The sequence below is a fragment of the Leucopleurus acutus genome (genome assembly GCF_964270905.1).
Source record: "Leucopleurus acutus genome assembly, chromosome: 7".
Classification (NCBI taxonomy): domain Eukaryota; kingdom Metazoa; phylum Chordata; class Mammalia; order Artiodactyla; family Delphinidae; genus Leucopleurus; species Leucopleurus acutus.
Genome location: NC_139150.1, coordinates 96,851,895 through 96,875,267, shown reverse-complemented (window position 1 = coordinate 96,875,267; position 23,373 = coordinate 96,851,895). Strand labels below are relative to the sequence as shown.

Genomic DNA, 23,373 nt, shown 5'->3' with positions numbered 1-23,373 from the left:
ATAAGACAAGAAAAGGAATAAAAGGTACAAAGATTGGGAAGGAAGAAATAAAACCATCTTTGTTCACAGATGACATGACTGACTATGTGGAAAATCTCAAATAATCAACAAAAAACTTCTGAAACTAATAAGTGATGATAGCAAAGCTGCAGGATTCTTTCTTATAAGTGAACAATGAACAATTGAAATTTAAAATGAAAACCACAACACTTACATTAGCATTATCCAAAAAATAGAATACTTAGACAAATCTAACAAAACATATACAAGATCTATATGAGAAAAATTATAAAACTCTGATGAAGGATAAAAAAGAAAATCTAAATAAGTGGAGATATTCCATGTTCATGGATAGTAAGACTCAAAATTGGCAAGATTTCAGTTATTCCCAATTTGATCTATAGATTCAAGGGAATCTCAGTCAAAATCCCTGCAGGTAATTTTGTGGATATCAACAAACTGATCCTAAAGTTTATATGGAAAGGCAAAAGACCCAACAAAATATTGAAGAAGAAAAAAGTCAAAGAACTAATAACACTACTCAACTTCAAGACTTACAAAGCTACAGAAATCAAGACAGTGTGGCACTGGCAAAAGAGCAAATAGATTAATGGCACAGACTAGAAAGTCCAGAAACAGACTCACACAAAATTAATCAACTCATCTTTAACAAAGAAGCAAAGGCAACTCCCTGGAGAAAGGACAGTCTTTTCAACAAATAACTGCTGGAACAACTGGGTCTCCACATGCACAAAAAATAATAATATAAACACAGACTTTACATCTTTCTCAAAAATGAACTCAAACTAGATCTTAGAATTTTAAAATGTAAAATGCAAAACAGTTAAACTCTCAGAATACAACATAGGAGAAGATCTAGGTGACCTTGGTTTGGCAATGACTTTTCAGATACAGTCCACAAAAGAAAACAATGATAATTTTGACTTCAGTAAAATTAAAAACTTCTTTTCTATGAATGACATTAAGAGCATGAAAAGATTAGCTATAGACTAATGGGTAACTTGCAAAACACGTATCTAACAAAGGATTCGTATCTAAAATATAGGAAGAGCTCTTAAATTCAACAATAAGGACATAACCAATTAAAACCCAGGGCAAAAGATCTGAACAGACACCTGGCCAAAGAAGGTATCAAGATTGCAAATAAAAATATAAAAAGCTTCCCAGCATCACATGTCAGTAGAGAAATGCAAATTAAAGCAATGAGATAACACTACAGACCTATTAGGATAGCAAACATCCAAAACACTGACAACACCAAATACTGGCAGGGATGAGGAACAACAGGAACTCTCATTGACTGTTGGTGGGAATGCAAAATGGAAGACAGTTTGGCAGTATCTCACAAAACTAAACATCTTCTTACTAAATGATCCAGCAATTGTACTCCTTGGTATTTACTCCGATGAGTTGAAAACTTACTTCCACACCAAAATCTGCACATAAATGTTTACAGCAGCTTTGTTAATTGCCAAAACCTGGAAGTAACCAAGATGTCCTTCAGTAGGTGAATGGACAAACTAGTGGTACAGAATATTATTTAGCACTAAAAACAAATGAGCTGTCCAGCCACAAAGGACATGGAAGAATCTTAAATGCGTATTACAAAGTGAAAGGCTACGTAGAGCATGATTCCAACTATATGACATGCTGGAAATGGCAAAACTATGAAGACAGTAAAAAGATCAGTGATTTCCAGGCCAGGGGTTGGGGGAAGGGAGGGGGATTGAGTAGGTGAAGCATGGGAGATTTTTAGGGCTGTGAAACTATTCTGTACGATACTGTAATGGTGAAGACATAACATTATGCATTTGTAAAACCCCATAGAACTGTTTAACACAAAGAGTGAACTTGTAAACTATGGACTTTGGTTAATAAGAATGTATCAATATTGGTTCATCAATCGTAATAAATGTACAACACTGATGCAAGATGTTAATAATACAGAAACTGTGTGAGAGGAGACTGGGAAGAGAGGAGATAAAGGGGAGCTCTCTATACTTTCTGCAAACCTAAAACTGCTCTAAAAAATAAAGCATATTAATTAAAAATGTTCATTGTGAGGGACTTAATACAGGCAAGTATATAAAACTAAAATGTATTGAAATTCTCACCTTAGAGAAGGAAAATATGTGTGTGTATAGATTTATAAATTTATACATAATTTTATATAAATGTTATATTATTTTTCTATTACTGCCATAACAAACTACCACAAAGTGTATTAAGAAAAAGAGAGATTCACACCAAAGATAGGATCTCTGCTTAGAAGACAGGACAGTATAAACATGTAGAAATACCCAGAGCGCAACATACAACCCTGTTTCATCCCAGTCGGCTCCCCAACAGCCACTTATCTGCAAATCATAAAAGGTAAAACAAACATCGTTAAAAGGAAAGTAGGAAAAACAAAAGATGAAAGGGAGCATCTGGCTATTTTATGATATTTTTTTCTCCTCTAATACTGCACAAATTACACTCCCAGACACTGAAATTCCAGTAGATCTAACCAAATAACTATTTTGGTTTTCTTTGGAAAAATATGGGAAAATTTCAACTGTCAGTAAGAACTGGAAATAGGCAAACTCACTTTTACTTTAAAAAGAAATAAAATGATATATAGTAGAGTTTTTGAAATTTTTCCTGGATATGCTTATTTTTAATTTCTGACAAATTTCAGAACAGTTTGTCAAACTTAAGATTGTGAATTTCAAAATCAGTTTGGGCCAGCTGGGATTCACATGTGGAATAAATGGTGACCGACTTATTTATCTTTCTGGAGAGGTTTACTAGGTGAATGCATAGGATGGGGCATCCATACCTTGACAGTCAGCAAATTGCTATAACAGTCGAAGAACAGGACAGTCTATAGCAAAGTCACAGAGTATTAGGAGTGGTGGTATTTCAGATCACGTTACCTAAGAATCCCATTGGACCGAAAGGGTGGCTTGATCAGAGTAGAGCCCATCCCCTTTACCCCTCGCTTGAACAAAGTAACTTCTTGCCCTTCTTTTCGACACGTTGGAACTCTCTAAAATCGTACTAGAATAGATTCCATACTTTTTAACACAGTGAAAATGACTGCTTTATGATAAAGAATATCATAGTTTACTTAGAAATGTTTTGGGATAAGATTTTTTTTTCATAAATAAGAACTTAAAGTTTGTGGTAATTAATTTTCTTCTAAATGTGTTATTTTCTATTAAAAAGAACCCCAAGATGTATGATGCACAATGTCACATTTAGCATCTAGAAGATTAATGTTGGGTCAAAGGCAGTGGAAGTGAGGAAAGTGACCCCGTCAGCACCATCCATGGCTGGGTGTGCTCTAGACAGCAAACACCTGAGCCTAAAAGGAACCTGAAAAGAGCTATGTAGCCTGAGTTACATGACATGAAATCCTAATGTCCAAAACCCCAAGGGTGTAAGACACGATCCCTCCTCACTGCTGTCCCCTCCCCACAGCCTTGTCCCAAAGGACTGCACAGCCTTCCCTATAAAGTGTCATCCGAGCCACAGGAAGACACAGCGTGATGCACAAGTCCTTATATGGCTCAGGAAAGTTTCCTAAGTACCCCTAGGATTTCAAACATCTTTTCAGCATTTGCAGTGTGAGGAATGCTGCTATGTATCATGAATTATTAATTCCTGTGCCCAATGGATAGAAGTTATAAAGCTAGCTGCATTTTAATAATAAATCTCAGATTCACTTGAACACATTAGGACTTGCTCTGGGCAGGCAGAGTGGTGGGCTGGGTGGATGGCTGCGTACAGTGCACAGTGCCCGAAGACAGCCCAGGAGTGAGTGTCTGCTTTGCTGCACTTTTAAGTGAATCTATTTCATGGTGCATTGGACATGCAGTTAGTAGGTATGGACTAAAGGGTTGAGAAAAAATGAATATTTTTAGTATTCAGAAGAATGGAGAGTAAGGACATGTCTTTAGATGTTGAACCATAAAAAATTACAAGTAGTGACTATATAGGCCATCCAAAGTGCCAATAGCTATTTTTATAACCACTTACAAAGTTGCCATGAGCCTCAATTTTATGGAAGATAACTTAATACCACAGATGTCTCCATAGACTAGTACAGATATCTGAAAATCTTTTAAAAATGTGATGTGGAAATTTTTCTATTTTGGTCACACACACACACACACACACACACACACACACGTTGGTTTTTTGTTTTAGTTTTGAAATAAAGACCTTTATGCACAAAGGGGCAACCTTTATGTGAGATAAATATTGTGATTACACACGTGCTGTGATGGAGTTCTCCAAGCACTAAAATAACTTTCTGTGAGCTTCCCGACTGAAGTGACAACCAGGCTACTGACAGTGAGCTGTGACTTCCCACCCTCCTGACCCACTAAAAGCTATTCCCATGGGTGAGAGGATGTACTCTACCTCCAAAAGAGCATCTCTAACCCTCCTCCCAATACCAAGATTCAGGATGCCAGAGCTGGCTGCAATTATAACTTGCAGATGATGTTACACTTTCTATGCCAAAAATATTTTTATAATCTGAAAATTAGGGTTGAGAGTTTTGTCTAAATTCTTTAAATATTTTTTTTTCCTCTACAAATGAATAGAATGTGAACATATGGCCATGGACATTTGCATTAAAGAACTCAAGTTCTTGTGAGTCAATATTTTACATACTGGGAATTTATGATCTTCTCATACACTGCTAGATTGCACTGTAACTTGTAGTTAATTGGACATGACAGGGAATTTCAATTAGTGTTAAATTTGGATTAGATTTACTCCACAAAGGACTCTGTGCAGTGTGAACTTTGGAAAGGTGCCCGTGTATGGATGTGTGAGGATGTCTGGAGTGTGTATATTTACTCAACATGAACTTAATGCACTCCTACTGCAGAGAAGTCAGACATACCAGTCACAAAAAACTTGAATGTGTGATGGTTAAGCCATCACTTTTAGCCAAAATTACTTAAAAGGCAGACATGACTAACAAATAACTTCAGTAAAGTTGCAATTCTTTGCAATTTTAAAATGCTATTGTTTTAAAATTTTGCCTTTCTTGTCTTCTTCAGTGAAGTGGTACCATGTTCAGTGTGTGGTAACTGAATTCTCTCTATTCTTTACTGTGTTTCAAACATCACTAGAAATCCTCAAAGCTTCCACCTTTCTCAAAGGAAGAGTTACTTTTCATTTTTCCTGTAGAATAGGGAGCGTAAGGTGAATGCAGCTGACCACATAGAATTTTGATTTCCGGGTCCTCAATGATCTCTTTAGAATATTCTAATCTGTTTTGTACAATGTTCGAATTTTTTAAAGTATATACTAATCAATAATTATAATAGCATCAGTAGTATTCTGTGTGAATTAAGTAGCTTGGAGGCATACACAAGGAAAATTCATGAGAGTGTGTCTTCTAAGAAAATATCATTGGAAAGAAGCAATTATTTAAAGTTTGTCATTTTTGTTTTCAATGTAAATATAATTTTTCCCTATGGAATGGATATCAGTAATGGAGAAGGGGCAAGAATATGCTCTTTTCCAGCGGTTCATTTGTTTTTAATCTACTATCAAAAAGTTGAAAACAGGCATGCTGACATGAGATTGCCTACCTGTCTGTGAGGCCACAGGTGTCTATCTGGAGGTCACGGTAACTCCCCAGCGCCCCCTGCTGTATGGAGATGGGATCCACTGCTTTGTCACCAATGGAGATGAGCCTCAGGCAGCCCTGAAATCCATTCAGGGGACTTGCACATCCAGGGTCAGAGCTGTTGTCAGGACAGCCTGAATGAACATGGAGACACACACAGGAGAAAATAAAGTTATGAAAAATCGTATGGTATTTCTCATATGCAAAAATTGCTACCTCCCCTTGTTTGCAGACACCTGAAGATTAGACTTCCTACACCATTTGGGAAGGTCACATTACCCATGGATAGGGTGGTGGAGAGCTGACAAGAACAAAATTTGTTAGTATTGGTAACGTGTAAAAATAATAACTAAAGCCAGGCTTATGGAGAGATGAGAGGAAGGGAAGATGTGAAATCTGACAAATAGAATTACTGTACATTTAATTTAAGCAGTTTGATTTCTTTTTTGAAAGCATACTCAAGAAATTACTCCTTTTAGCATGATGTTAAACTAGATGAACTAAGGGCATGTGATAGTAGAATGAGAAAAAAAGTTACAGGCATAATAGGACTTGCTAAATTTAAAATGCCTGAAAAATAATTTTAAATTGAGAATTGACCTGGACACCCTCCATTCATCTAAAAACTTAAGTATCATCTGTATGTGAATGTGTGTGCAGGCACAGGCAATATTTTAAAACACTTTTGATAATAACTGGTCTAAGAAATCTAATAGCAATTTACATTTACTTTTCTTTTTTTAATTAGGCACTTTAGTCAAATATCTTTCAACATTAACACATAGACAAATTAACAATATCTCATAATGATATGGCATTGCAAATAATGGAGAAAAATAAGCAACACAGAATATTCTATAAAAAAAAGAAATGAGTTTTGATTAATTTCAAAATTAAGAGTTAAATTTTACAAGTTCTGCTACAGCCATTAATTGGTTTGCTGTAACTCACCAACCACAATTCTTATAGAGTGGTTTTGTTTTATCCTCCTAGGTTTCCCAAGAGACAATGCTCTTAGGATTATGAGCAAGCACATGGCTTTGAAATCAAAATCAAAGCAAGATGGGGTCCAGAACCACCTTCTCCACATGGGGGGCCAGCAGGGTTTTGAGTGCCCTCCTACCCTCCACTTAGTTGTCCCCTAAAGGAATCACAGGTTCTTAAATTTGCCTACGGCAAGATTGGCAATGTAGGAGAGGAAGGGGAAAGTTAGGGAAAGAGCATAATATGGGACACTTTACAACACACCTGGCTCAGGCTTTTCAAAGTCAGTATCAGAGGGAAGAGGTGGAATGGGAGACTTTTCTAGATTAAAATAAACTAAAAAGACATAACTGTTTGCATTGCATGAAGCTTGATTGGATCTTGATTCAAATGTTTAAAACAACCATAAAAACATCTTGGGGACAATTGCGATGATTATAGATTGGGTATTAGATTATTTTAGGAAACTATTGTCAAGTTTGTTAAGAGCAAAAATGATACTATGTAGGAGAATATCCATATTTCAGGAGATGTATGTTGAAATATCTCAAAGTGTAGTGTCATGATGTATGTAGCTTATATTCAATGGTTCAGGGGAAAATGCAAATATAGAAAAATGTTAATTATTGAACCTCAGTGGTATGCCTATGGGTGTTCTTTGTACTTTGCTTTCCACTCTTCTGTGTGCTTGAAACTTTTCATAATAAAAAGTGGTGGAGGGAGTTAGGTGATCCTCAAAAAATTAAATAATTAAATGACTCCCCCACCACCACCATTTCCCACTCCTTTTTGGATTAAAGAAAACAACTTATAAAGAAAAAAAAAAAAGAAAGTTAGGGTAGGAGGGTGCTGTCATTGTGAAACGTTTCTGTAAAAGGCAACAATTTAGGGAAATCTGCTGTACAGAGCCCAGACTTCCTTATTCCCCCCTATTCAAGACTGAGGTTCTCCCCAGGATCTGCCAGGCTGAAGGGAGCTGACTCTCATAAGGCTGTGCCCCTCCGCAGGGACAACAGTGCCCAAGAATACAATGGAATGATTCAGTGCAGTGGCAGAGACCCATTTTCTCAACTGGGACCTCCCTGAAGGGCATCCCTGCTTCAGACTCCCCCTTGGCGTATTCAGAGACTTCTGTTGCAACTGCACTGCAGTTCAACTTGTCCCTCTGCCCATCCCAGCTGCTCTTTCAAACTTCCAGGTGTTGTTCCCAAGAATTATCCCCACTCAAACACCCACATGCAAATCTCCCATGCAGAGGCAGCTTCCTAGGGAACACAACCAACAGCCCTACATAGGACAAAAGGTAAAAGCATTTACTGAACCGAGTACTTCATTTTCATGTGCAAATATGAAAGAAGCACAACATTTTTAATAATTAACATTGTTTTAATTCCCAAAAATTGTCAAGTAAATTTTGTTTCACATGAAATTTACCTATTTTATTTATGCTTTGCTTTATAAAATTGTTTCATTTACATCATTTCCACAACTGTTTTAACTTTTAGATACAATGTTATAATTATTCATCTTCTTGCTTTGTATTTTCCAATAATTTAAATAGTCAGGAATACTTATGTTAATATTTACAGCCTGGGGTTTGAGGTTATTTTATCAGATTCTTATTTTTAAAATCGAATGGAATAAGTAATTTTATAAAGTAAAGATTTTGCTCATTGTACTTATGTGTTTTTCATTCATCTCTCTTTGTACTTCTGTCTTGAAATCACTGGTGTACTTTAAAAGAGCAAAAACTGAAGATAGAGCCTCTTCTTGTTCCTCCATAATAGACGCTAGCTTTCTACCTAAGAATTTTCATAAAATACACACAGTTTACCTTTACTTTTCTTTCAGTGACTGAGGCTTTAATGTTTTGTATTTCTGACAAATAGAATTCAAAATAAGCCAAGGCCTGCATCAGGTTGAAACCATTAAAGGCACAATGAAACCTCATAAATTAACCTCAATGGGATTTTGACATTTCAAATTTAATGTTATGTCATAAAGAACTGTTTAACTCTACAGCCTTCCTTTACCATTTTCTTATGTGAAAATACACACATTTAATTTGTAAGAAAATTACTGAAGTGTTGGATGTATCTGGAAAAACTTGATATATCTTTTTTTTTAACATTTTTATTGGAGTATGATTGCTTTACAATGGTGTGTTAGTTTCTGCTGTGTAACAAGTGAATCAGCTATACGTATACATATATCCCCATATCTCCACCCTCTTGCGTCTCCCTCCCACCCTCCCTATCCCACCCCTCTAGGTGGTCACAAAGCACCGAGCTGATCTCCCTGTGCTATGGGGCTGCTTCCCACTAGCTATCTGTTTTACATTTGGTAGTGTATATATGTTCATGCCACTCTCTCACTTCGTCCCAGCTTCCCTTTCCTACTCCCTGTGTCCTCAAGTCCATTCTCTATGTCTGTGTCTTTATTCCGGTACAGCCCCTAGGTTCATCAGAACCTTTTTTTTTTTTTTTAGGTTCCATAAATATGTGTTAGCATATGGCGTTTGTTTTTCTCTTTCTGACTTACTTCACTCTGTATGACAGACTCTAGGTCCATCCACCTCACTACAAATAACTCAATTTCGTTTCTTTTTATGGCTGAGTAATATTCCATTGTATATATGTGCCACATCTTCTTTATCCATTCATCCGATGATGGACACTTAGGTTGCTTCCATGTCCTGGCTATTGTAAATAGAGCTGCAATGAACATTGTGGTACATGACTCTTTTTGAATTATGGTTTTTTCAGGGTATATGCCCAGTAGTGGGATTGCTGGGTCATATGGTAGCTCTATTTTTAGTTTTTTAAGAAACCTCCATACAGTTCTCCATAGTGGCTGTATCAATTTACATTCCTACCAACAGTGCAAGAGGGTTCCCTTTTCTCCACACCCTCTCCAGCATTTATTGTTTCTAGATTTTTTGATGATGGCCATTCTGTCTGGTGTGAGGCGATACCTCATTGTAGTTTTTTTTTGTGTGTGTGTGACACGTGGGCCTCTCACTGTTGTGGCCTCTCCCATTGCGGAGCACAGGCTCTGGACACACAGGCTCAGTGGCCATGGCTCACGGGCCCAGCCGCTCCGCAGCATGTGGGATCTTCCCAGACCGGGGCACAAACCCATGTCCCTTGCATCGGCAAGCGGACTCTCAACCACTGCGCCACCAGGGAAGCCCCTCATTGTAGTTTTGACTTGCATTTCTCTAACGATTAGTGATGTTGAGCATCCTTTCATGTGCTTCTTGGCCATCTGTATGTCTTCTTTGGAGAAATGTCTATTTAGGTCTTCTGCTCATTTTTGGATTGGGTTGTTTGTTTTTTTACTATTGAGCTGCATGAGCTGTTTATATATTTTGGAGATTAATCCTTTGTCCGTTGATTCATTTGCAAGTATTTTCTCCCATTCTGAGGGTTGTGTTTTCGTCTTATGTTTTCCTTTGCTGTGCAAAAGCTGTTAAGTTTCATTAGGTCCCATTTGTTTATTTTTGTTTTTATTTCCATTTCTCTAGGAGGTGGGTTAAAAAGGATCTTGCTGTGATTTATGTCATAGAGTCTTCTGCCTATGTTTTCCTCTAAGAGTTTGATAGTGTCTGGCCTTACATTTAGGTCTTTAATCCATTTTGAGTTTATCTTTGTCTATGGTGTTAGGGAGTGTTCCAATTTCATTCTTTTACATGTAGCTGTCCAGTCTTCCCAGCACCACTTATTGAAGGGGCTGTCTTTTCTTTTTTTTTTTTTTTTTGCAGTACGCGGGCCTCTCACTGTTGTGGCCTCTCCCGCTGCAGAGCACAGGCTCCAGACATGCTGGGTTTATCTCTGGGCTTTCTATCCTGTTCCATTGATCTATATTTCTGTTTCTGTGTCAGTACCATACACTCTTGATTACTGTAGCTTTGTAGTATAGTCTGAAGTCAAGGAGCCTGATTCCTTCTGCTCCATTTTTCGTTCTCAAGATTGCTTAGGCTATTCGGGGTCTTTTGTGTTTCCATACAAATTGTGAAATTTTTGTTCTAGTTCTGTGAAAAATGCCATTGGTATTTTGACATGGATTGCATTGAACCTGTAGATTGCTTTGGGTAGTATAGTCATTTTCACAATATTGATTCTTCCAATCCAAGAACATGGTATATCGCTCCCTCTGTTTGTATCATCTTTAATTTCTTTCACCAGTGTTTTATAGTTTTCTGCATACAGGTCTTTCACCTCCTTAGGTAGGTTTATTCCTAGTTATTTTATTCTTTCTGTTGCAATGGTAAATGGGTGTGTTTCCTTAATTTCTCTTTCAGATTTTTCATCATTAGTGTGTAGGAATGCAAGAGATTTCTGGGCATTAATTTTGTATCCTGCTATTTTACCAAATTCATTGATTAGCTCTGGTTGTTTTCTGGTAGCATCTTTAGGATTCTCTATGTATAGTATCATGTCATCTGCAAACTGTGACAGATTTATTTCTTCTTTTCCAATTTGGATTCCTTTTATTGCTTTTTCTTCTCTGATTGCTGTGGCTAAAACTTCCAATACTATGTTGAATAATAGTGGTGACAGTGGGCAACCTTGTCTTGTTCCTGATCTTAGTGGAAATGGAGAAACTTGGTATATCTTTATATCTTATAGGTGACTTCTACTTACCGCACTTAGTCACTAAGAATGTTAGGATAAAACATAGGAAACGTTAAGTCAATACATAGTTTTGTGGAATCACTGTTATTCCTTTTCTGTTTTCTTCCTTTTCTCCATATCACCAGCCTCAAACTCATCCAAAATACAATGTAGTATCTAACTACATCTGTTAGAAGAAAACAAAACCATATCCAGTTGTCACGGGGAAAGCTTTCTGAAAGCAAAACTTTAAAGAAGGAAAGTTTGAGTGCTGAGTGCTCAATTCTCAGTTATGACATAAAGGTCAGGAAGTAGGGTATCACAGCCCAAGAGAAGCTCAGGGAAGGAGACACTCATTTGTCCATACAGATGGCTGCCCTGAAGCCCTGGTGGTAAAAGGGCAGAGGGCCATTCATCAATGACCTGATTTGGGATGGAGAGTGAAATGGACATTGAATAGTTATTGCTAAATTAATGAAAGATATCCATCATGACTGAGGGACTCAGAACTTTAAGTACCTCTGAGGATGACAGATAAATTGTCACTATGTCACTGCACCAGAATGGGTCCTCAGATGAGACTTCATTAGACTTGTCATAGGCTTGTTGGCCTGCTGATGTTTCACAGAAGGACACTCGGGGGATTTTGAACATAGCTTAATAGTCCCTGACTCTGCAGTTCAAGTATGCTATTGAGTAGTACAAAGATTCCATAAAAGGGAATTTATTAACAGCTTAACTTTCCACCACCCTTAATAGAAGGCATCAAAAATCTGTGTACAGTATACTATAGTGAATCTGCTGTTGAAAGACACATTACAAAAAAAAGCACGGACTAAGAAAAGGCAGAAAAGGAAAATGAGATATCTAGATCACAGATCTCTCATGGGACATTTAAGAAATGCTGCTATTAGTATATAGATGACCCTTCTCACAGTAAGAAAGCTGTGCTCTGAGACTGCCAGGTCAAAATAGAGACTTCCAGGTAGCCACAGAGCCCTGGTTTATGCTTCTGTCCTGAAATAATCACTGAGATCATCTCCTCCATTTGCTAAAGTGTCCTGAAATTATACGGTCACCCTAACTAATAGCAAGCTGTACTAGTCTGCTTTTACAGTGAAGAATTGCAACGAAATCTGACTGACCATATAATGATAATTGGAAACTTGCAGTTGACTATCCATTAGGAAAACCAGTAATGGGAAGGAAACCTGGTCAAGGAGTATTTCAGAACACGGGGTATTGTTTTCTGTGAAAAATCAGATATCATTAACTGGCTTTCACCTAGTTGACCCAGGAACACTGGCTTTATTAGTCCAAATATTGTTAGAAAGCATGGATTGGATGAAGTTCACTTCCATGTCAACATCACACATATTCTGGTACTGTCAGACACTAATCAAAAAGATAAGTAAACAGATACTGACATAAGCTACTCTTTGGATTGAATAATTACCCAGACATTGGAGTTTTCAAGGTAGAGCTTCCACTCAAGCTGTAGCTGACCTGTCCTACTTTACCCAGAACAGGGCTGGAACGTCCAATGAATTATGGAGACAAAGGGGCCCTGAGCAAGGGTTCTACATGTGCATAAAACTTGTGACTATAATAAATCTATTGAGAATCAGAACTCCATGCCTGTTGGTCCTAGACCTGCCTCTTCTGGTTTTCCTTGAGTAAAACTAGTATCCACCTTTTTATTTAACATTAGTAAATTAGTGTGTTTTGGTTTTGTTTGTTTGTTTTAGTTTGGCAAAGGCATTACTTGAATTTTTAAAATAGTATATATTCTTTCTCTAGGAAAAAAAGATGCTGCTGTGTCGATATAAAATGTACAGTTGACTAAGTTCGTTTGACTCAGTGGCTGAAACTGTTCTGTAGGAATCAACTGGATATTTATAGCCATGCGTATAGAGGTCACTCTAAATTTATACATTGGTTAGGAAGAAAGTGCTGTGACTGCAAGTTCTGTTTTTTGCCACTCAGTGCCAACACAGAATTACACCAGAAAAATAGGAAAGTTGTAATGAAGAAAAGTCATTATACTGTCTCATGGAATGTTTAAACTTTGTAATTCCACTCATCTTAGGGACACTTTCTTCTTGGAAACTATATTAACAAGACAGCCTGCACATCAGCACAATTTTATGAAAATACACAAGAAAGGCTCCTTATACATTTTTCAACACATTTCCTCTAGAGCTCTAGGGTCCTTTCATAGATATTAGTGGAGCCAACGGCTGGGTCTATGTGCACAACCAATGTGACAACTGGGTTCTTGAGCATTCATTCATCTTAACCATTGCAGTGTGCCACTAAAACCATGATACTGACTGTTGTTTCACTAAATTGACTGTACTTGTTAGGAATGTCAGATAGTTTGTGCATAAGGAAAATTTAAAAATCACTGGCAAGATGGTTCTTAGCAGCTGTACCAATATTTATAGCATTTTTATAATAAAAAATGGGCACAATCAAAATGTCTATTAACATAAAATGGTGAAATAGGTGTGTAAAATATGGTATAATATGCATCAAAAAGCATACAGCCATGAAAATTGATTAGCTATTCATATCTACATGGCTGGACCTCAAAAACTAATGTAGAACAAAAAAATGCAAGTCACACAAGAATGTATGCAGGAATATCCTATTTATAAAGTTAAAAGCAAGGCAACACAAGACAATTTATTGTTTAAAGTTACCTACATACATGATAGATTACAAAGGAAAACAATACAAAGATTGGTTTAATAAAAGCAGGGTAATACTTAACTAGGGGAATGAAAGTCTGGAGGAGCAAGGGAAGATTCAAATGTGTTGTAGTGGTTAATTTTGTAGATGAGGGGATGCACCTACATATACTCTTTTAGGAAACAACAGTAGTCTTCTTAAAATGTGTGCATATGATTTATTTCATAGTAATGACTGACTCATGTCACATCAGTATGTAAATATTTATGGAACGTACCTACTCTCATGTAGCTGTGCATTCCACATTCTGAGTATGTAGAATGTTCAACATGAAAGATGATTCAAAAAGTACTTTTTTTTTTACTTTTTAATACAAAATGTTAAAGGTATTTTATTTAGTGTCATTAAACACTAGAGCACAGATTGTTCTTTCTGTATCTTTTAGTGCTTCAAAATCTTTTAACTTTTAAATTAGAGCTCTTGGATAAATTCTTTATTTAGTTTTGAAGGAATCTGTTTCTCTCCAGAGCTATAAAATCCATCAGAAGTGTAAAGTTTGAAAAGAGTATCTGGGTCAGAAATGCGTCACATTTAACAAGCAAGGAAAGAAAGCATTTCTGATCTTTTAAAGCTGCTGGCATGTTTCCACCTTTCACAGGAAAGGTTGCTTTAGGGGACTTGAAAGATTAAACAACCTGATCCATGGTTGATGTGCTTGTTGTCAGTTCTCAAGGGAGAATTTTATACTCTCTTGTGGGGCTATCAAGCTGTCTCCACCATGATTCCAAACTTATTTTAGAAAAAAACACGTATAAAGTGCAAAACAGCAATAACGTCAGAGAGGACTTCAAGCCAAGATTAAAAAATAAATCTTACAGGTGACAGTTCTAAGCTTCCAGCGGCTCAGGATTTTTCACTCAAATGCCCCAGGGTTGGAGATTTATTACCTTCAGAAGTTCCCCCTCCCTGGTGGAAAAGATTCTGGATGGACTCGGGCAAAATCCACTAAGCAAGCAAACACCCATACACTACAGTCCCGGGGAGACGGCCTGGTGCTGTCTTGGTAAAATCCATCACTAAGCAATGAGTGACATATTAATAGCCATTAAATTAATTCCTTCCTCTGTTGTATATAATGATGCCCTTTGTACAGGCAGTGGGAACAGAATGTTTCTTAAATTTAAAGTGCAACCACCTGGGGATCTTGGCGAAATGCAGATTCTGGTCAGGAAGTCAGGGACAGTGCATCTGCATTTCTAAGAGGCTTCCAGGTCATACAGATGCTGCTGGTTCATGGACCACACATTGAGTAGCCAGGCTCCAGGCAGAAGAGAAGCCAACAGACAGAAGAAGAACACCCACATGAAGCAATAAACTTGACACATAAAATCTGAAGGAAAGGTTACAAGGGTCACTTGGCATTAAGAAAATTCCCTATGGCAAGGTATTAAGGGTGAGAGAGAGAGCAATGACCTGCAATATTGTCTGCACATAGAATCACCCAGAGAGCATCAAGAAACCTGTGGTCCAGGTCTCGGGACCAATTAAATCAGGATTTCTGGGGTTGCAGCCAAGCATCAGGATTTTGAAGCTTTCTGGGTGATTGCAATGTGCAGCCATAGTTGAAAACAAGTGCTGAATTTAAAACCAATCTTATTACGTGCACTTGTAAACAAAGCCAACTAGTAGAATGGCATTTGAGACCATCATTTATCATCTTTGTCCACTCAGCATTCCCAACGACTACAACTGAAAGAGAAAAATCATTCTTTGGTAATAATTTTCATTTAACAACAGGGTTAGAAGGCAGGAGCTAGGAAGATAATGATGGTTTGATTGCCAGTGTAGCTCAGTTCCTTTCACTTACCCCCCAAATAATAGGTGTCGCCTGAATCAATCTGCCCACGCAGGGAATGAGCCATGGAGGCTGCCTCACCGTCCACCATCACACTCAGGTGATTCCCTTTTGCAGATAAGGACACAGAATGCCACTGCCCATCATTCAATCCAGCACCTGGAGGTAAACAAAATGGGTTAAAAGAGATTCCTATAAACCCTACAGATGCCTCTAAACAGAGCAAGTACTTGAAAACAATATACCTACCTTGGACCACCTGCCACAGACCACCAAGAACTCACCTGAACCTCACCCAGGTCATTTAGCTGGCTGGGCAATGGAGAATGCACCACCACGGAAGACACAAAGAGACAGAGAGAGGTGTAGGGTAGATGTGGGCTTGGCTAGGGGGCTCTAAGTAGGCAATTAGGTGATGTGGTATGCTGGTCACTCTAATCTAGAGGAAAGTGCTACCCATGTCAATAGGAAGAGGGAGTTGTTGAATAAATTTTGTAATTGCAGAGGGTCCTTGCATCTTATCCACCACAGTCATGGACTGGCCTGTCTGGTACTTGTTTATGTAATAACAAAAATTATTATGTTCAGTTAGGAATATTACAGCCTATATGCACACTGCCAGGGGTGTTTTTCACTTTCTCATCACTCAATTTAGTCAGAAATGTGCAAATAGAAAAGAAAAGAAAGAAATCAGAAGGAAAGGGGTAAAGAGGAAACAAGAGTGGATCGCCCAAACATTCTGCCTTGGAAAGTGCAGCATTGGTTTCTTCAAGTCTTAGGGCCTTAATTGAATAAAATTTCCATGAGTGACCCTGAACAATCATGAAATGATAAAATATTTCCAATTACATGTCATCGGATGTATTTCAGTCTCATCTAGTCCATCTAGTTTGAGATGTTGAGAAGTACAGGTACTTTCCAAAAATATAAGTTATAAAAATAAAAACTTTTTCTTACTTTCGTGTATTGTCATTATCTATAATAATCTGGGTAGACTATTTAGAAAAAAATATACTGGCAGTCTTTAAAAATAATAATTTAAGTATTAATAAAACATGAAAATTCATAGAATATAAAGTTATAAAAGCATTACATTAAAGTATGTGTGTGTGGGTACATATTCAAGCATTATATAAACATGGAAAAGAGTGGCAAGAAATATTCTTAAATATTAACCTTCATTTTTGGATGAGGGAATTGTGTTTTTCATTTTATGTCATTTTTACATTTTCTATTCTTTTTCCAAATTTGATACAGTATATCAAGCTATTATTACATTATTATTTAAAAAAAAAAAGATTATCAGTCCTTTAAAAGCAGCATTGTCTCTTGAATCCGTGAGAAGGAATATCTATATTTTCTTCAAGTGGTGGAGTTGAGAATGGCCAATTAGTTGAATTGTTGACGAGCTACCAACTGTGCATACTCTCCTACAGACTTACCTGCTGCGTCTTCTATTGAATGAAAAACCTATGCTGTGTCATGCAGATAAATCCATAAGCAGTACTTGTCCCAGTACACTCACCCAGACAATTTGTGTTAGTTTCTACTAGGTTATTTTGTGGACACAAACAACCAACCAAGTTTCAATGAGTAACAACTAGGGTTTGTTTCTTGCTCTGGCCCTAGGCCAGCTGGGTCTCTGGCCTCTGTGTTCCAGGCGTTTATTCATGCAGGACCAAGGCTAATGCACAGCCCCCATCCCTGTCTCACGACTTAGAGAAAACGGCACTTGGGAGAATCTTGCTATGGCGTTGGCAGCTTCTACTCAGATGTGGCCCAGGCCCCCTCTGCTCACATGTCATTGGCCAAAATAAGTCACTTGGCGAAGGGCAAGGGATTCTTCCCCTTCACAGGAAGTCACTGCAACTCCCACAGCAGTCCCAAGAGATGCATGTTTCAATTAAGGGGGTAGGGGGTGGGGAATAATTGGAATCTTTAGAAGTTATGTTGGTCAACAGGGAAGGGGGTCATAAAGAAATACTTTCGCTCACTGAAAAACAACAGTGGGATGACTGCTTGATTTTTTGATGCCATGTGTGAGCATGCTAGTCAGCTGGCATGACTCTAATCTGAGCATCTTCGGGAATGTCCCAATATATTTAACTAATATATTTTACCAATGATAAAGGTACAGACTGTTTACAGCTCTGTAAGTTTAGAAGTCAGCCTGTGAGAATTAGAAGTTATGTTAGAGTCCAATGGAGATGTTAGCCACCCCCATCCCGCCAAATATGGTGGTATTCCTGGGAGAAAGTTAACCAGTCCTATCTAATTTAATATCATATTTTGGTATGTATAGCCCAATTGACCATATGAATCCATGTCTCTCAAATGCTCTTCAAACCAGCTTTTTTTTTCCTGCTTGATCTCTCGCGAATGACTTTGACATGGACTCAAGATCCACCTGAATGGGAAATGTTTCTAACATGACACAGAAGGTCAAAGATCCTGTTGTGAAAACAGCTATAACTTTGTTTTTCTCAGAAACATTAGTTATGATACTTCCCAACACTTTCTCACTTTCAGGGAGGGGACAGTTTTAAAGTCACTAGTTACTTCTACCACATGCACATGTACACACAATAAAAATGTTAGACTCTTGCTTTTTGTTTTATATTTGTGAAGCCAGAAACATTTTCAAAAACTCAACATTGGTTCATGAAAGATCATGAGAAAAGCCGAGAACTAGAATATGGAGGATTTAGGTTAGACACTTAAAACATATATTATGAAATTGAAATATAAAGTTTTGAAAGAAGTTCTGTAATCCTAGAGCTAAAGAGAATGAACAACAACAACAAAAATCTCTAAATGTTCCTTCCAGTCTTATCATTTGGTGTTTCTCTTAAAGGTTACATAGTATACCTGTCAGTATGATAACTATGTCCACTTAAAATCTGTCATTAAAACCCAGTATTTAGTTTGATTTTGCGAACTATTTCCTCTCTCTCTTTCTCTCTCTCCCCCTCTCTCACCTTCTCGCCCCTCCTTTGTCTCCCTCTCTCCCTCTCTACCTATCTAGCATATAGAGTTATTTCATGGGAGAACTTGCAGAAAGCCCTCAGAATATCTCCTTCAATTTGTAATAGATGCCATTCACCTATATAATACAAGACTGTTCTTAGAAAAAGTGGTCATTCTAATTTAAAAATAAATGCAGGCATTTATATTCATTTTCTCCATCTATCCATTATAATTCTCATCCTTTGTTTTTCTTTAGTGTGGTTTCAACTCCACTCACTTCTGATGAAAGGACAGCCTGTTTCCCAGGCAACACTATTGTCAAAGGTTGGATGGAGACCAGAGAGTAGATTTTGTATTTTTGATTGTGCTACTATGAAGATGATGCTAGTTCTATTACACTCCTCCAGCCCCTCGAAAGGCTTCAATCTGGGGGGATGCCGTGGTTGTGGGACTAGTGTTGAAATACTAATAACCAGAAGTTGTTAATAAACAGTGCTGTGCTAAGAGTTTATATATGTTATATCCCTGGATTCTCACCATAACTCATATTAGTGTCATTTTAAAGATGAGGACACTGAGGCTTCAGGAGAAGAAGTGGGCTATATATCAAAGGGGCAGAGGCAGACTTAGAAACATGCATGGGATGGGAATCCTCTGATACACCCCGCTCACTTGCTTAAGCCACGTAATCTATTCTAATAATAGGAGATAATGACCACGGCAGTAGAGACAATTTGGCAAAGGGTGGAATTGTGTCTTTTCTTACATAAAGGGAACTCCATCGGTGAACACGCACGCTCATTTTCTCTCTCTTCCTCTGTTGCTCCCACATTTCCTCTATTTCCACGACCCTTCCCCACCTGGGCTCAGCCATATGAACACACATGCACCAGATTATCCACTCTTGGTACATTTCTCAATCTCTTCAGAACTATCTTGAGGTAACTATTGGGAAAAATTATCTAAAACCTGGAAATACGTTAAAAGATGTCTTTTCAATGTCATTTAATGAAATTTAAGTTTCAATCTGATAGATGGGTTGGGTACTTGATACAAGATTTAAAGTGGAAAAAAAACTGCAGCCTGTTTTATTTTTCAATTATTTCAAATGTATAAAAGATTCCCCTTTATGTGCTACTTAAGCAAGCAGCAAGCATCATGAGAAATTTCTCTTTGGTTTGCTTCTGGAAAATAGCATATTACACTGTAAAACCTTAAAAAGTGGTGCAATAAAATATTTATGTAATGTGTCAGTGCCAGCTTACAAAAACTTCAATAACTAATATATATGTGTGTTGGGAGAAAGGGTGGTGTGTACCCATGTGAAACAACACTAAAAAGCTATCTCTTTTAGCTCATATTACATGTAAATTATAAATCTACACAAACCAAGATTTAGGCAATTTACTGAGTCTGAGTTGACACTGTCAACTCAGTTCATTTGCATGCTGACCATCACATATTTTTTATTTATAAAAAGAAGGGAAAATTTAATTTTCATTCCCAGCTTTTCAGTCCAAAACTGATTACCATAGGTCAGGCAAGATATTCCTTTCACATTCAACATTCAGGGAATGACATGTCATGGTCCTGCTTGGGTTTAAATTTTATCACTTTTAAATGCAAAGCAGTCCCTAAAGTTCAAAAGTAACATGACTTAGAAGTGAGTCTAGAAATAAACAGGCTCTTCTCAGAAAACTACAGAACATTCACCCAGTTAGAAGAAGCCTTATCAAAAACAAGTAGGTACAAAGGAAGCAGCGGCTCTGATGTAGGAGGGAAAAATAACTTACATTATTTTGAAAATCAATGTGTATATAGGTTTAAAAGGCAGTTCAAAGAAATCTATTTTCTCAAGACTACTTGGGATTAGGCTAATGTCTTCTAGCACTTCAAGTTTACTGCTAGTTACTGACTACAAACTTATAATCTTTTTTCATTTTTCATTTTATTTTTTTATTGAAGTATAGTTGATTTACAATGTTGTGTTAGTTTCAGGTGTAAAGTGATTCAGCCATATATAAATACATATATTCATTTTCAGTTTCTTTTCCCTTACAGGTTATTACAAAATATTGAGTATAGTTCCCTGTGCTATACTGTAGGTCCTTGTTGGTTATCCATGTTATATATAGCAGTGCATATCTGTTAATCCCAAACTCCTAATTTATCCCTCCCTCTCCTCCCCATTTGGTAACCACAAGTTGATAATCATTTATTTTTAAACTTTTTGATAATTATGCTTTGATGTAGGTAAACTTCTGTCACATTGACTGACACACCAACAGCCTGGAGTTACCTATTTCAAAGGAAAAAAGAATCTAGTTCCCTCTAGTGGGATTATGAATATCTCATGGATTCAGTCATTCATTTACTTTAGAGATCACCAATCTTAGGTTTACATGTAAGAAGGTACAGTCATGTCAAATACCTACACATCATCACAGAGAAGATGTTTATTACCTGCTGTGACGTCCCTTACTGGATGTCCAGGCTGGGAGAGACTCAACTTGAGTTTTCCATCATTAAGAACAAGGATGAAAGCTCCTGACCTGTGTTGAAACTGACTGGTCAGCAACAGCCCTGCTCTGTTCCACGTTCGAAATTGGAAGATGGCAGACACTCTGTCCTCTCCGGAGGTGCCTGGCAAAGCCAAGTAACTCCTGGAGCTCAGGAAAGTCATGGGGACAGTTTGCGGGTGCGAGCAGGAGAAGGACACATTTCCCTGTGAATACAGTGAAAGAGGCTTTAGGAAGACACAGGACGGATGTTTCCATTTCATTGACAACAGATTTTCCAAAATTTACAGAATTTCTTATCAATGATCCAGCAATCTAGGCCTTTAAAAATTAGGCTTCCCCATGAAACTTAAATCCAGATTTACCTTATAGGTCCCTCTAAGCACTGTTCAGCTGGGCAAACCTATTTCTGAGTCTCTTAGAAATTGTCCATCTTCTCCATTTCTCAGCATTTGCAAAGGAATCCCAAGCCACATCTCTCCCAGGCCTAATGCTGGGTGTGGGATACAAGAGTAGAAGAGACAGTTTTCTTCCCTTGAGGTACTAGATGTTTTTATCCAATGTGAAGGCTAGCACCAAGAATAACTTACACCAAGAACTTTCTTGTACTTGCCTTGGTTATGTAAATGAGATTATAAGTGTGTCACTCAGGTAACAGGTACATCTTACTCTAGGTAGGAGATGCGCTTTTGTGCGTCTGAAGAAAAGGATATGGACAGGCTGGTCCTGCCACAGGCAGGCTGGTTTTGTCTCCAAAGCTCTCACAAACCAAGTCACCGAGGGCGATCAGTCAGCCTAAGATCTGACCTGCCTAGCACGTTGTTTTTATTTTTTATATAATTCTGTTTTTAAAGACGCTTTTAATCCCTAGGATACTTCTATTGCTCCAGGAACAAACTTTTTTTTTTTTTTTTTTTTTTTTTTTTTGCGGTACTTGGGTCTCTCACTGTTGTGGCCTCTCCTGTTGCGGAGCACAGTTTCCGGACGCTCAGGCTCAGCGGCCCTGGCTCACAGGCCTAGCCTCTCCGCGGCATGTGGAATCTTCCTGGACCAGGGCTGAAACCCGTGTCCCCTGCACTGGCAGGCGGATTCTTAACCACTGCGCCACAAGGGAAGCCCTCCAAACTATTTTTAATTATAGTGTCTGGATGGGAAGGACTTAATGTAACTCCAACTAAGATCTCTACAAAAATTTTCCCTGGGATTAAAAACATTTTCATAAATTTCAGATAGAAGAATAAATGCCTAAACATTGTCCTTTCTCTCCAAAAAATACAATGCAAAGAAAAACAGTGAAGCAGAACTTAACTTACCAGATAGCAAAGCATACTATGAAGTCACTGTAATCAAGTCACTGTGTTATTACTATAGGAATAGACATAGCAGTGGGACAGAATAAGGGACCCACAAAAAGATCTGAGAATATATGTAAAGTTAGTATGTAATGAAATTCAACTATGTGGGATAAAGTTTGGGTTAGTTACTAAATAGTGTAGGAACAAATGGATATCAATAAGGCAGCATATAAAAATTAAACTTGATCATATATCACATAAAGAATAAATTTCATCAGACTTAATTTTTAAAAAATTAAAAATAAATAGACAAATAAAACCAATTAAAAATTCTTACAAGAAAATCCATGAGACCATGTATAGGTTATAGAATTTTAGAGACATTCCAAAGCTATAAAGAAATACACAGACCTACTGACCACATACAAATAAAAATATTTATATACTTAACATATATAATATTTAATATAAAATTGATAAATCTGGAAAAAAATATATGGACTATGAATGACAAAGGATTATCTATCAAATATAAAACTCTCTTGTAAATTAACAAAAAGTTAAAAAATAAAATAAAAAATAGGGAAAACAGTAAGACTGAACAATGATCAGAAAAGCAAATCCAAATGGACAAGAAACAGGTGAAAAGATTATTTAATTCACCAGTAGTCACATAAATATGAAGTAACAATGAGATATTAGTTCATGTTCCTTGAGCTGGCAAGAGTCTAACAGATGTGGAACATGTGGCTGCCTGAGATGTAATGGAAGGGCTCTATCATACTTT

At 37.4% G+C, this 23,373-nt stretch overlaps 1 protein-coding gene across 1 annotated transcript in view; it reads right to left on the bottom strand.

Annotated features, from left to right (window-relative positions):
- The window catches only part of LOC309964522 (contactin-associated protein-like 3), a gene marked incomplete at both ends in the record, with an annotated part of 184,471 nt that overhangs the window by 57,726 nt on the left and 103,372 nt on the right, over positions 1-23,373 (bottom strand). Inside the window, 3 exons of the mRNA XM_082843614.1 lie at positions 5,619-5,790; positions 15,818-15,964; positions 21,236-21,497. Coding sequence (XP_082699740.1) covers positions 5,619-5,790; positions 15,818-15,964; positions 21,236-21,497 — 581 coding nt within the window. The remainder of the gene's footprint in view (positions 1-5,618; positions 5,791-15,817; positions 15,965-21,235; positions 21,498-23,373) is intronic.